Genomic DNA, 15,893 nt, shown 5'->3' with positions numbered 1-15,893 from the left:
TTAAACATTTAAACATTTAAACATTTTTTGAAAAATCTGAAAAATGGAGCCAAATATAATATGTAGCAGAACTTCTCTCATTCATCATCCCACAACCCCTCAGATCTGTCGTGTTACAAATTCTGTTTACACATTGACGCATCAGTATTAATAATGTGATTTATTATGATTCACTCTAATTGGCCTGAGGTCTGAAGTCACTTATGGAGAGTGGACATGTTTACCCATGTATTAAATTTGAATCATAGCCTATTCCTGAACTTGTTGCAGTAACATATTTTTAGCACTCTGTCACATCAGTTGTTTGTCTTGCCTTCACCTTGCTTTATCTCCCACCTTTCCTCCTCCACAACCCAGCTCCACCTAGATCAGTGTACACTCCTTTTTTCACATCCGCCCCCCCCTTCCTTTCATTCCAACAGAGTCATAGAGAAACCGAAACTTAGGGAAAAAACTTTAAATGCTTTCATGGGACATTATGGGACAATGGACTTTGATGCAGGAGGGGACCGATTCTTCTTTTCTCATTTCATCACATTTGATGTTTTTATACCAGTAATTGTGTATTTGATGGCTCAGTCATTTTCAAATAATTCCCAATAAGTTTCCTGGAAATAACTATGTTTTAAACTATGTATTTAGTATTAATTATAGGGGAAATAAGCAATACTACTACTACAGTTGAAGTTCATTTCCAAGTAAAGAATTCCAATTAACTGCTAACAGCTAAAAATGAAGTTTTTCTTTCATGGACTTTCTTAGTTTTTACCATAATTAGAACCAGATTTCACAGCTTTGTTTCCAGGATTGAATTAAAAAGATACACACAAAACAACCTTCAACAGTTGATAGTAAGCCCTACAGCCAGTATCAAGAGACTTAAACACAAACTGAGACGTTTTTGCTACAACCTGAGGGCTACATGCCCAATATATGTAACACAAATGTGTCAAAACTGAACAAATATCCCTCTATATATTAGGAAATTTAGATCACTGGGGTACAATATGTTATGAGTAGATCTTCTAATTTACACACTCCCACTCCCCCACCATCCCACCCTACATGAGGTTGCAGTGCAAACACAGGCTAACTAACAAGGGCTTTGACTTGATCCAGTGTCAGTGAGCTGCCAAAGCAGATGGTCCAGGGGAAGATTGGATGCTCAAGCAGCTTGCCTCATGCCAAAGCCTCAAATTACTGTCTTATCCTTGCAGGTGGCCTAAATAATCAGAATTACTATCACTGTATGCACAGAGTGTGAAAATTTGTAAAGGAATTTGTCATGGTGGGTTTGAAAACAAGTTAGATGCAGTTTAGCAAGGACAGTGCAAAGTAAACCATCAATGGTGCTATATCCCAGGATGAGGTGAGGTAATCAATAAAGTAGGTTTAAGCTGAAACTTAATACAAATGAAAATGTCAATGAAACATCAGATGGATCATGTTTGAGAAGATAATTCAAGTAGTATACATGAAACTGTAACATAAAACAAACATGAAATGCATCATACATATGTATATGTATGTTGGTACTTGGGTACTTATATATATATATACAGTATAGTTGTATGGTATGGAGATACACATCATGAACAGTAACAACTATACTGTTGCTCACCCTATTGCTTTATGTATGCACAGTGTTCTGGGTTGGGGTGACAAAAAAAGAAACAGTTATGAGGTTAAGTTTGTGTCACAAAGTTTAAATAACAAGAAAAGTATAACGTTTCATTGACATTAACTGACACAATAAAGTATGAAAAAAGAACCTCTGTATGAAGTGTTGCTAATAGCTCTTGTCGAAAAGTCAATCAAACGAGTCAAGGGGGGCCTTTTACATGTATGTGCCCAGGGACCCATTGTCTCATAGTCTGTCCAAGAGAATAGCTACAGATTTAAAATATGAATGTATAAAGAATGATGTTGCTGGATATTGTATAAGACATAAAATAAAAAAATAAATAAAAAAATGATAGTGTATCTCAAATCAACATACATGCTACAACTGCATAGCTCTAAGGGCTCATGTTGACTTAAGTGATGTATACATGTGAAATTGTGTTGTTTGAATATTTTCAAAGGTCTGAAAGGCAAAAACTATTTAGTACTTAACAGAGAACATGAATTATTAGAGAGAGGTCGTGAAAATGGACACAGTCTTGTTCAGAGGAAATGTCTTTTCAAGTCTCTCCTATCTGATTAATAATCTTATGACCCCCCTCAGATTTATCTTGTGACACATTTCACCTGTCCTGACCTCCAGCTTGGCAACCATAAGATGCACAGAAAAGGTAAGAGTCTTTAAAAAAAAAAAAAAAAAAAAACAATGTATTAGTACTGATCACACTCATTGCAAACAAACACACTTAAGCTAAATCAAGAACAACTCCAGCACAGTTACACCTGTTTTGCCTCAGTCACTGAATTCCTATAATTCACTCTCACAGTGTTATCATCCATCAACAAGTCTGTTTGACAGCTTCAAGTGTTGAAACACGGCACTAACAGGTCAGAAAAACGGGATGATTTTCCCCTACTAATCCAGAATTGTGCTTTCATTGGGAAATCCCATCGTCAGGGTGCCTGTGTACACTCCGCAGGAAAACTCCCTGCTATTCCCTCCCAGAGACGCGCGCGCTCGAGCCTCAACGAGCGCGCAATCACACCACGCGGTATGCCCCTATATGGACATTGAAAGCTCCGGTAACTGCTGCAACACCAGTGTGGGATTTCCCACATTCCCACGAAGAAAGCAAACCATGTGTGTGCTCCCATGTTGTTAGATAATATGACCGCCGCAGGATTTAATAGTCGTTGTTAAGTTGCAAAAATTGAAAAGCATCAGAATTCAAAGCCCAATAAAATATAATGAAAATATGAAATAATTTCCTCTCATTTTCAGTCACTTCCTTGCAGTTTTATGCACGCACTAATTTATTTTTATGCATTTCATGAGCTCTGAATAATAAAGCGTATAAAAGGCTTTGCATCCTGTTACAGAGACTACACTGCTGGTGCTACCACTGCTCCTTTACTCCACATGGCCCACATTCAACTGGCACGGAAAAGCCTGTACCACAATGCCCCTACCGGTGACTGAAATTACTACACCATTTCTTGTAAATGCCTGGTTTCTCTGCTGGGTTGCTGTTTATACTAAAGGGCTGGTCCTCTGCACATGTTTATCATGCCAGATTGTAGGATGAAGGAGCATGAGCGTGTGTGTGTGTGTGTGTGTGTGTGTGGTGTGTGTGTGTGTGTGTGTGTGTGTGTGTGTGTGTGTGTGTGATAGAGTCATCATGCACTTGAAGTTTATGATGTTAGTTTATTGCATATTCTTTTTATAATAAGATACACATTGCAAAATCTCAAAACCACAGAATATTGCAGATTCCATCACTAGTACTAAAAAAATAAAAAAAATATTAGCCTATCATTAATATTACTGCAGTTATACTCATAATCGTATACAGCCTACTGTATATGATGAAACATATAACAATGAAACCACAAGCTGTCATGCTTTAGCATTTCATTATGCTTTGTGTAAATATCACAGCAAAACAAAATTTACAGTGTATGACTTTAGCTGCAAATACTTGTACTCGTTTGCATTACGCAGTCCAGCTGCAAAATGTGCAGAACTGCTGCATGCTAAATATATAAAAAAAATACCGCGAGGGTCTCAAACGAGATAGGTCACAGTGTCGTCTACGTGCAACGAGTCTCCGTAATCAGCCCTTGTTGTTATTGACTTCCTTCTTGCTCTCAAGAACGTGATTTCTCGGAAATTCAGCTAGCGCTGTAAGGGAGGATCAACAGAGTATGCGCCAACGCGCTGTAAAAAAAAACAACAACATCCATCTTGACTTTATCAATATATTTAATAATTAAGTGAGTTTTCAAATCAGACTTTTTTTTTTAGACAGAGGGGGGCTGCTCTGCAAATATGCAGAAATGAGATGAGATGTTTACGGTGCAAATCACTTTAGTTGAAAAGTGTTTATACTGCTGATCTCAGAGTAATCATGTGGTTGTTAACTGTAGTTAACTGTTTTCTTCACCTCTATTCACAACATGGACACTTCGTTTACAAAAGGCATGGCATGAATGAACTTGTAGAGGTAGAAACCTGAAAAGCTCTCTAAATATTCTAATAATATAATTTTAAATGGTCTATGAAAAACTGACTTGTTTTTCGGTATGGACACTTTTTACAGTGTGCACTGCCTCCTTTGGCCAGCCGGGGAAAACCCGCTGGAGACTATAAATGCACTGTTGCTCACCGTTTGTGATCACTTCTGTCCCAGACTGATCTTCAGTTGGTTGAGAGAAAGAAGAGACATTTCTCTGGAACAAACCAAATCCAATCGGACTATTTTTGTGCATTTTCCTTTTGCGGATCACTGAGCAAATACAGCCTGTAAGTGTTCTGATTAAGCAATTATTTCATTAATTAAGCAATTCATTCATTAATTTTACTTGCATAGAATGTCTTATATTTAAATATTTTTTTTTATTGCCGGGAGTTGCTTATTTAGAATAGATAGCCTAATCTAAACCTTGCATTAATGTACAAAGATTCCTGAAATGTCTTATGCAACAATGCTTTTAAGTTTGTGTAATTTAACTTTTAGTTATAGTGACCAAAGTTGATGAAACAAGAGATGAAGTGACTTTTTAGAACATGTGTGTACTGTATGCACTCAGCAGTGCAGCAGGATGCGTGCGCTCCCGCCCGAGTACAGGGGACCTTTTGGCGCACGTCTCCAAATGCCTCTTGCTTGGATGATATCAATTTGCACGGAAATTTATTTAAAATTTTTGGATTGCAAACTTAGTTCACGTAGCTTACATTTGAACATTTTGAAACCCTTTAATTTTTTTTTTTTTTTTAATTTTGAAGTGTGACCTTCATTAGTGAGGTTGACTCATACAGTTAAGCGCGACCGCCTCCACACGCCCTCTTGCGTGCCCTGGCCGTGAACTCCTCTCACACTTCTGTGAGACCTGCGGGCAGCAATAAATCTAAAAGGGGAGGCAGATGTGGGAGTCCATTTACTCTCACTACTACATATCACACACAGCATTCCTCGTTTGTCTAAACGCTTTACTCTGTTGCTGCATATTTTAGGCAAACATGCCTGTGTCAAGGATGAGGATGAGGCCGTGGCTGGAGAAGATGATCGAGTCCAACTCCATCTCGGGTCTGCATTGGGTGGACAAGGTGAGAGGCTCATTTCCTCCCGCAAAACATTAGATGGAGTCATTTTAATGGCATTTACTAAAACATATGGTCAGCATATTGAAATAAGCAGAGGAATAGACATTTTCAAATGTATTTATTGTAGGGAGGGAATAACTTCTCAGCAAGTAGAGAAGGAAGTGATATCTGCAAGGCTGCACCTGTTTTTCTTTTCTTTTTTCTTTATTTCTATTTATTTGTTCTCTAACTAAACACTAGATATCTGCACGTTACAGTGACTTGATTGAAGCACCAGTTGGGATGAATTTAACAATAAAGTGATATATAAGGCAGTAAAATGGTGAGCAATGACAACCTTTTAAATTAAACACCCTCTGGCACTACAGACAGGTGAATATAGACACCAGGAGTTAGTCGTAACCCAAGTTTGGTGTTTAGTTCACAGATATCACCATGTATTCTATCACTCCTCCCTACCTGACATTTTGTGGTTCAAACTAAAAAAAAAACTGACAAAAGCTTGTTTGGTGTGTGTGTTTTTCTACTATGACTGCGCTGTGCAAAAAAATATTTTAACATAATTTAAAGCCATGCTAAAGAACACTGCTAACAGCGCCATACAAGTTAGATGGTCAGCCTCTTGCAATATTTCAAAGTTTGTGCATGTTTTAATTGATTCTATGTTGAATGTGTGGCCAACCTCGTTCCAACTCAGTATGTCCTTTTGTATTTACCAGGATAAGACGATGTTCTCAATTCCCTGGAAGCATGCAGCTCGACACGGCTGGGAGATGGACAAGGATGCATGTCTGTTCAAACAATGGGCCATCCACACAGGTGAGCAATGCAAAGACTCATGCACACCAACTGCAAAATAAAAAGGCAGCAAATTATACTCTGTCTGGAAAAAACTTAACAAAAGTCATTCTGCAGGGAAATACGCAGAGGGCCAGGACAGTGACCCGAAGACATGGAAGGCCAACTTCCGCTGTGCAATGAATTCACTGCCTGACATTGAAGAGGTGAAAGACAAGAGCATCAACAAGGGCCACCAAGCCATGCGCGTCTTCAAGATGCTGCCTGCCACTCCAAAATCTAGAGGTGAGGCAACTGACAGGAAATGAGCGTGCTTTTTTTTCTTCTTTTTTTCACGAATTAGCACTTGTATGCAGCATCTGCTGGCTGCTGATCTTTTTTTTTTTTTTTCCTTTTTCTATTTTACACATGAAGTCAGTTTGTTCTACAGTCAAACAATAAGCTGTTTAAGATGTCAAGTGACCAAAATGTTTTTCTTTCCCCTGCACAGACAAACGAAGCAAAGGAAAGGAAGCAAAGTTAAGGAAGAAGGTAAATACTGATATTATACGGTTGTGATATTGTGTAGATTGTATAGATGTCATGACACTTACTCATTCAAATTATGCCTATTCAAATTATGCTACATTGATGTAGATAATGTAATGGTCTTATCAAATGACATTATTGTAATGGCAAGACAAGCAACACATTGTACATTTCTTTGTTTTTGTTTCATCATTTGTATTTCCTAAATCTCACTGACTTTGGCTATTATTTGCTTCTGTAGAGCTCAATGGTCAAGATGGAGGAAGACTCGGACTACAGTGATACCCAGTCTCCCATGGATGCGTCACTGACGGATGAGACCGAGTCCACTCAGGAAAACACAGTCGACAGCACAGTGCAAACCGGGCAGGAAGGTGAGGAAGAAAACTGGGAGTAGTTGAAGAATACTCTTTAGAGCATTATAATTTCCTGTGTGTGATAAGTGATACTGTAAATGCATGAGCTCAAACAGCTCTGTCCGAAGCCGTCTTGAATTTGCCACTAAAAACTTGAGCAGGTGTATTCAATGCTATTCTTTACCACCCTTGCAGGTTTGAGGTGTATGACTCCCTCTGAAGTGCCTGACTGGTCTTTTTCCGTTGAGATTGGGCCCGGCAACCTCTCAAACACCTTCTTCCAGAGGTTTGAAGTTTCACCTGTACACAGCTTCGGTAAGACAACAACACATGTCACACTGGCTGATAAATGTTTCAGAACCAGTCTAAGTGAAATGAAGTAAATTCAAATGGTTGGATCGATATCACAGTGCTGTACTCATGTCGCCTCCCTCTTCTTTCCCTCTCTATTCAATGTGATCTTCTAGAGGAGAGCGTAGCTGACGACATAATCGAGGTAAGAATGGACTTCAGCTCTTACTCTTAATAGCATGCATTTTTCATTGACAGGAATGCCCATGTTTGTCTTATACTGCCTGTTTGGCTTGTGTAATAATCCCCAAAAACTATAAGATTGATTGTTAAAAACTGGTGTGGGAAATCTGAAATTGTGCAAAACGTAGCTGTACTCAGTCCAGTGTTGCTCTTTCAGATCTGCGAGCAACTGGAGAGAGACTCACAGTGGATGTTTGGCAGTTTAGACGGCAGGGGGTTCCTGAACAATGAAGCACACACCAGTCCTAGTGGGAGCCAGTGGAGTGATTCTTCCTCAGGTAAATGTTGCTAGTTGGTTGGGCAGATGGACAACTTTCATCTAAATGAATATGACAAATATTCCCTTAAGATTGTGACATGAAGTTCATATGGCATCTAAATGAAGGCCGTCCATCTGCTGCTTGAACATTACACTCCCTTGCTGGCAATTTAGGCGTTTGATGTAAATGTGTTCATGAAAGGGGTTTGTTCACCTAAAACACACTTGATAATCGGTGTCACTCACTCAGCCTACAAAATGAAATAAACATGGTTGGGTAGTCATGGCGCTATAGCTGAAATCAGTATGGAAATCGATATGAATCTTTTTCTTGAACATTCTGAAGTGCTTCTGTCTATGCGTGTAGCAAATGTAGTAAATGGCGGTTAGAAAGATGATAAAAGTCTGCCGTGAGATATCTTGCCTTTATAGCAGCATTCATGACATCTTAAAGTCACTTTTTGAAAGTTAAGTGCCTCAGGTTAGACCACCTCTCCTATAGGCTACTTGTGGTTTAAGTTTGCGTTCTCCTTCAACATCCTGACCTTGTCTTTCTTTCTGTTTGTTTTACAGTCGATGGAGTAGAAGAATATCCGTGTTACACAAATCTGGGTTCAGATTTCTCAGCCCCCTCAAACGATATCTGGAACAGCTTTAACAAAACATTCTGCCTCTGAGGGCCTCAGGACGGGACAGGACAAGGCTTTGACACTTTGGACTTTAAAAGCTGTTCGTTTCTGCCCACCAATCACCCCCCATCCTTATGAACCATCAACACCCCTCCAGTCTGTGACAGGTGGCTTCCACACTTTAAGCTAAAATTCCACACCCGCCTCCCAACTGTGTGTACCGTGTGTCTGACACTTGGTACCAGTTCGTGGAGCTTTCCTCATCTCCCTCAACCTCTATGTGAAGTTATGAAGAGAAGATTTGAAGTGCACTGCTGTTAACAGACATGCTGTTCATTGTCTCTGTTTTTGGCTGGTTCAAGGCATTGTGGTGCTCAGCTTTTTGGGATGTTGAGCTGTGATTAGACATAAATCAGTTTTGCTCAGGCAAGGTATTTACATTTTCATACTAATCTATGAATACATGCAAGCTAGTAAGTACTTAACCTCATAAATACATTCAGTACACTTCACATTTGATAGATAGATAATGTACAGTGTAAAATAATTCTCACATTAAATCATTTTCTTCTCCGTTATACATGTGAAATTTAGTTAAAGGATGACATTTTGTCTAATTACCCTCTTAACTCTCAACTTCTGTTAAAAGTTCCACTTCAGAATTTTTTTTCTGCTTATTGCAAGTTCAGAAAATATCTGTAAATAGCTGTTTTTGTCTGTGTGTTTTTTTATAAAATAAAAGAAATCTATTGTTAAAATGTGAATTAATATGGCTCCTTATTATTATAACACTTTATGAGTGCAGAGATAGATGACTTTAAGTGCTGTGCTGTAAGGAAATCAATGACTTTGACCCCTGACCCAACCACCAAGTGTCCCTCCCGTGACAAACTAAGGGTCTTATTGGAAAAAGTCAAGTAATCTTGGTCCAGATTGTCACAATATGCAGTATAGGATTATTTTAATAATCAACAAATCCTAAAACAACAGTCCTAAAAAGGTCATCAAATGTATTTAAAATGACATATCTCATTAATGTTTTATTTTTTAATACTATAATACAGGTTAAACTGGATTTAACTTTTTTTCCCCCAATTTAAAGCAAAACATTTCGACTAGTTAAAAAACAAACAAACAATGTTTTTTCCTCAAAAGGGGTGATTACCCAATTACAGTCTAAGTATAAATTATTCTGTATAAGAGCTGCAATAAATATAGCTCTTGATTAACCACGTCATTTATTTTTTCTTTATTATCTGGGGTTCCCCTATAATCCCCACGGACGTTGAGAAATAGTGTCATTGCACAACATATACTAACTGTGAACTTTATTAGGAACAACATACTAAAAAGGAGGGCTTCCGCTTGCTCTCACAACAGCTTCAATTCTTTGTGGCATGGATTCCAGAAGATTCCTTTGAGATTCTGGTTCATGTTGATTTTATGGCATCAGGTAATCTCTGTGGATTTTTTCAGCTGTACATTCATGCTCCTGTAGTACTACATCGCAAAAGTGTCATCTTGGTTTCAGATCTGGTGACTGGGGAGGTCACCGAAGTACACTCAACTCATTGTCATGTTCATGAAACCACTTTGGCTTCGTGTCATGGGGCAATATCATGCTGGAAGTGGCCATCAGAAGACGGTAAACAGTGGCCATATAGGGAAGCACATGGTCAGCGACAACACTGAGACTGGCTGTGACATTTAAATGATGATTGATTGCTATTAAAGGGGCCCAAAGTGTTACATCACTGCCATCAGCCTGGACTGTTGACACAAGGCAAGTGAGTGTCCAAGTATTTATGGTGCTGATGACAAATTCTGACCCTATCATCTGTGTGCCTGTGCCCCGGCTACGTTTTTCCAGTCTTTAACTATCCAGTTTTGGTGAGCCTTTGCCCGCTGCCTCAGGTTTCAGTTCTTGGCTGACAGGTGTGGAGCCTGACGTGGTCTTCTGCTGTTGTAGCCCATCCATCCACCTCATTCTGAGATGCTTTTCTGCTCACGACAGTTGTAGAAAGTGGTTATCTGTAGCCTTTCTGTCAGCTCCAAACAGTCTGGCCATTCTCCTCTGACCTCTCTCATCAACAAGGCATTTCCGTCTATAGAACTGCTGCTCACTTGATGTTTTTTTGTTGTTTTTTTGGCACTGGGCTAAGACTGTTGTGTGTGAAAATCACAGGAGATGTTTCAGACTCAAACCAGTCTCACTGGCACCAACAACCACCCCATGGTCAAAATCACTGAGATCAAATTTTTTCTTCATTCTGATGTTTGATGGGAACATTAACTGAAGCTTCTGACCTGTATCTGCATGATATTATGCGTTTCACTGCTGCCACATGATTGGCTCTCAGGGCTCTGTGGGTGTACTGTAGCCATATGCATGCTGACATTACTCACAATCAGCACGGATAAATAAATAGCATTAAGAAATGCAGAGGGTGTAAGGATTTATGCTCGGATCTTGATTGATTTGATAAAGATGTCTGCATATCTTTAGCAGCTGCCATTTGAACTGGTAGAACACGCTGAACAGTGATGAGCTCCACTTCTTTCACTGTGGGAATCTTGTCAGATTGGCCCAAGGTTTTGTTGATCGTAAATTGCATTAGTAGATGTGATCCAACAAAAACATGAAAACGTGATGATAACCAGGTGATGAAGGCTTCTTATGCTGTTAAAACAAACTAACAATTTAAAAGCCTGGATTAAGTGTTGTGTGGGAACCGTAGATACAGTTTACAGTATATCATGTGACTTCGGTGTGTTTTAAGAGAAAACCACACATTTCCTGTTAGGTCTTCAGATTAAAAGCAGAAGCTGCTGATTTATTTACAGCAATTTTGAATTTCTGCCACAACACCAACTTTTTACCAAAGAAAACAATTGCAAATGTATGCAAATGTGAGACAGGTACAGTACGCACTTCACTGCCACAGCTGCCTACCTCTCACACCTCCCTGTTATACATGCTCCTAAGTCATCTCCATCTGCCCTCAGTGACTACAAACCAGTTGCCCTCACATCCCACAAAAAAGTCCTGGAGAGACTGGTGTTGGTCCATCTCAGACCTCAAGTGAGCACCTCTGTAGACCCACTGCAGTTTGCATATGGCCCTCCGGTTGGAGTTGACGACGGCATCCTCTGCCTGCTTCAACAAGCCCTCTCTCACCTGGACAAAGCAGACACCACTGTGAGTATTGTGTTCTTTGATTTCTCTAGTGCCTGTCCTGCTGAGAAAGAAGCTTCCGAATATGCAGGTGGAAACCTCAACAAACTCCTGGATGTGTTTCTGAACGTGTGGTCAGCAAGACAGGAGTAGAGCAGAGGACTTTCCTCTCACCTAATTTAAATTTTTATAAACTTTTTTCTCTTTATTTACCCCTTTTAGTTATTCTGCAGTATTGCATAAACTTTACAGGTGTTTAGTTGTAGAGTTGTGGAGATCAAAATGAAGTTCGAAGATGGGTGTGGTCAAACCCTTGAGTGTTAAGTTCCTATGTAATAATATAGTAATGACTACTGAGCACTCATGGGTTGGAACATGTCACGGCTGGTGTGAGCCCATCGCAAGACGGTCTTAAATTTAACTTATTTATTCTGTCTGTCTTGCAAAAGAGCTCTTGATCTCAATGAGATTATGTGATTAAATAAAGGCTAAATAGTAGAGTAAAATAAAACATAAGTTAAAACCAGTGGCATTTAACAATCAACAGAATCTAATGCCAATGATTACTTGCTGTTGAAAAGAACAGCTCAGTGTGTTTACACATTTCTCTGTATATTAAGAAAGTTGTATCACTTTTCCTCACACTGCTTTCTCTGTTTCTTCTTAATACAGTGAGTTACCTTCATTTTCCTGAATGTCTTTCAACAACATTCAGGAAAAAAAAATGCACGTCAGGGCAATAACTTGATGCTTTCAATAAAAACTTGACTATATGGACTCAACACCACAGTGCAGCTTGTAGCCACAGCCCTTTGTCAAAAACACAAAGAGCTGTTTTGCAGCTGCACACAGCCCTGGTCCATTAAGATTGTTGTCAGCAGAGAGATAGATATATCTGCCTCATATGCAACCCATTTCTGACAGTGTGGTTAATGAGTATTAGTCGCATTTGTCTAAAAGTTGAAGTTACTTTACAAATTAAGATTGTAGATACAAACGGTTAACGCTCCATAGACAACTACAACAATTATTAATGCATCAATAATAATATTCCATAGCCAGGGCTGTAGCCAGAAAATTAGAAATATTAAAGTCACAAGTCCAAGCCCCTGTGATGTGCCACCCCTCTACCTCAAAGCTGTAAACGTTTCAATCATTTGGACTTTTGTTTTTTTGTATTTTATCTATTGAGTCAAGAGTGCCGTTACATTTTCAAAACTTTTAATTTCCCAACACTTAATACTGTGTCAAAGTCTCATATTCAAGTGGGTAAATTTTGTATCATTTATTAATTAATTGGTCTATAACTAATCAGAGTCTAAAAATACTGTAATCAGCCAATAAAATACTTAATACTTAATACATCTTCAGTTGTAGTACAATGATGTTAACAGTCATAATCACAGGGCTTTTTTATTTTATTGTACTTTTTGATACATTTGAACAATATGAACTTAAATGTAATATAATAACTCAAAATGTTCAAAGCGGGACTGAAACATTGAGTACTTTTGCAGTGTAGTTTTACAAAATTTCTCTTTTTCCCCCAGTGCAAACAACATTAAGTTATCAATAGCTGTTCATTTTACAGTATTGGCAGATTGTTTCTTAAAGACTAACTTGTACAAAAAAAGGGGACTGATTTGACTGTATTAAAAAGTACAATTATCTTGACCATTTGAAATGCTTACTGGGGATTTATAAAGCTCCAACATGCCACTGTTGCTGATGAAACATTGCCTTTTAGGTGAGCTTTAACGGGTGTATTGAAAACCTGTGTATATACTGGCCTGAATACTCTTTTCTCTCTCCTTTGTGCTTGAACAAAGGAGTGAATCTAACACTTTGTCCAACCAGTTTGATGATGACTGATGCACTGATACTCAGACACTCACACCGAATTGAGTTTGAGTTTATTTTTGTTTTAATGTGAACATGACCTCCCACTCAATGACAAATTAGTCAAAAGTGAACATCGAACTTTTCTCTTAATCACTCACAAACATGTGGAGAGTACAGATTTCCAATTATAAAAAAAAGAAAAATAATTAAAAAAATGAAACTTTACTATGAATTGTACAGTTTTATTATAACATGGAAAATAGCAGCATACAATGTGCTTCATTACCTATTATCATTTATTATGTATAACTTATCATTATATAGTCTTCGCGATCTAATTAGATGTTAGTGAACTTCTATCATAAAGCAAAGAAAACTGGCTGTATATGGTACGATGATTTCTTTCTTTGATGTTTGCACTTTGAACATATGTTAACTTTAAAACAAATCTGTTGAGTTGCTAATGAACAACAAATCAACCATTAACTAGACAAACAGAGGTCTGGTTGATGTCTGATTACTGTACCTTGATATGACAGCTGCACATGAATAACCCCTTTTGCTTTATGAGGTCATGTTTTTTTCTTACTACCATCAAGGTCAACAGCAGTCGTGTAAACATAGATTGTGTAAATTTTGTGTTAACTCTTTTTAAATATTAAAACAATATATCATGATGATATGAATGAGCTCATCTCCTGAGATTGGTAAACTTTAGACTGGACAAACTGGTAAAACCATTAAAAAGCAGATGTTAAAGAATGCATACTGACTACAGACCTCATTTTTACTGTATGTTCATGTAGCCATATTTTATTGCTGATGGCTGATTCTAACAATTCCAACACTCTATCTTTGTTTCAGACATAGTTCCTGTACAGAGTGTCATCTTCCTTCTTCTGTGGCAGACGTAGATGCGGACAACACCAGGACTACTTTTCATCCTTTGCAGATTGTTACCCTATCAGAAAGGAGAACAAATCATTTATAATTAAACACGTTTCTGCTTTATCATATTGCAAATATTGCATTTTGCGTTACACATCTCCTAAGATGGTGCACTTTATTTTTTTTCCATTCACTTAAACCTGTGAAAAGCAACTCAACAAGAAGAAGCATTACTTTACATAGGTACCAGTCATGTTAAACCATGTGGCAGATGTGACGGATTGTACCATACATGAATCTGACAAAGAAAGAAAGAAAGAAAGAAAGAAAGACATGTTGATGTGTTGATCTAAAAGAACCAAAACAAAGAGTTAAGAAGTAGAAGTTCCCCAAATTTGAGATCAAGCTTTGTAATTGTTGTATTCAGTTTTACATCAAGCAACATCCCTACCAGTTGTTATCACAAAAAAAAATAATGGCACCTACTTAACGCCAACACAAACTCTATAACCTCATCACAACCAGTTGGAGGTCAAGGACGGAGTCACGGAACTATGAAGAACGAAGAGCACTTGATATATAACAGCAGGACACCGTACTCAAAGAAAGAACATGAGCTAATGGGCTAAATAACCTTTGAAACGAGCATTTCATGTATTAAATCCTGCGCAAGTACATTGCTACCAGTCATGTTTAATGCTATCAGTCATGTTTACTCCATAAATGATTGACAAGTCCCTGTTTATTTCAAGCTTCCTACCCTAAAACCACATTCAATATGATGGCAATTTGATCAAAGTGCAGGTGCAGAGCGATGATGTAGCAGTTGTGCTGGAATGATTTGTACTATTATGCAGCAGAGTTGCCCAAAAGTGAAGCCGTGGGCAACATGGTGGTGCAGTGGTTATCACTGTTTACCTGTGCCTGTGCAGTATTCCTCTGGCTTCCTCCCACATTCCACAGACATGCAGGTTAGATTAACTGCCAACTTCAAAAAGATTTCCCGTAAGTGTTAAGGTGAGCATGAATTTTTGATTGTTTCTGTGGTCAGCCCTGTCAGCCCTGTGATACCCCACCTCTTGCCCAATGTCATTTGTCTTTTTTTTTTCTGGGAACTGATCAGTATTAAAAAATTCAAATGTATTTACTCTTTAAAAAAAAAAGAAAAGATTTCTTCTGGATTTCTCTCTGTTTCTTTTATTTATCATCAAATATATCATCATTTAAATATCCTTTTTCAAGTCATACTTTTTCCATGTGTTTAAAAAATGATATACATTTATAAATAATAAATAAAATATTTTTTCATGAGAAACAATCGCCCTATAAAGTTCCTGGAATACTTTTGCAATATGAAACAATAATTACACTAATTTCTGAAGCTATAGTTGTTAGGCAGAATATATCATAAAAAACAGACCAGTTTAAATAATTCACCCATGATTTGTCTTAAAATATTTAATGTAAGCAAATAACAGGAGAGTTGATTTCTGTATAGTAAACTCAGACCAGGTGAAGTGAACAGGTGCTGGTTATGGTACAAACTTAAACAAGGGGGAGAACACACCACACACACACTCTCTATCTCTCTCTCTCTAACACACATGATTTCTAAAAATATGTTGTTTGTGCAGTTTAATTTTACAGTTAACTGAAA

General features: G+C 38.1%; 1 protein-coding gene across 2 annotated transcripts; it reads left to right on the top strand.

Annotated features, from left to right (window-relative positions):
• Window positions 1–4,276: 4,276 nt before the first annotated feature.
• irf1b (interferon regulatory factor 1b) lies at window positions 4,277–9,095 on the top strand. 2 transcript variants are annotated; one of them, XM_056398096.1, is made up of 10 exons: window positions 4,277–4,426; window positions 5,138–5,230; window positions 5,947–6,046; window positions 6,143–6,310; window positions 6,516–6,556; window positions 6,795–6,927; window positions 7,105–7,224; window positions 7,377–7,405; window positions 7,601–7,721; window positions 8,276–9,095. In XM_056398096.1, the coding sequence occupies exons 2-10, from the start codon at window positions 5,144–5,146 to the stop codon at window positions 8,377–8,379; spliced, it is 903 nt and encodes a 300-aa protein (XP_056254071.1). In that variant the 5' UTR covers window positions 4,277–4,426; window positions 5,138–5,143; the 3' UTR covers window positions 8,380–9,095. The 2 variants fall into 2 exon arrangements, with proteins under 2 accessions (XP_056254071.1, XP_056254073.1); XM_056398098.1 differs by lacking the exon at window positions 7,601–7,721.
• The last annotated feature ends 6,798 nt before the right edge of the window (window positions 9,096–15,893 follow it).

The sequence above is a fragment of the Seriola aureovittata genome, chromosome 15 (genome assembly GCF_021018895.1).
Source record: "Seriola aureovittata isolate HTS-2021-v1 ecotype China chromosome 15, ASM2101889v1, whole genome shotgun sequence".
NCBI lineage: Eukaryota > Metazoa > Chordata > Actinopteri > Carangiformes > Carangidae > Seriola > Seriola aureovittata.
The sequence above is the reverse complement of the archived record's forward strand: the minus strand, read 5'-3'. Positions and strand labels throughout refer to the sequence as shown.

Coding starts and splice junctions, on each gene's coding strand:
- irf1b (XM_056398096.1), top strand. CDS start 5,144: ATGCCTGTGTCAAGGATGAGGATGAGGCCGTGGCTGGAGAAGATGATC. Junction 6,047..6,142: donor ACAATGGGCCATCCACACAG/GTGAGCAATGCA, acceptor GTCATTCTGCAG/GGAAATACGCAGAGGGCCAG. Junction 6,557..6,794: donor AAGCAAAGTTAAGGAAGAAG/GTAAATACTGAT, acceptor TTGCTTCTGTAG/AGCTCAATGGTCAAGATGGA.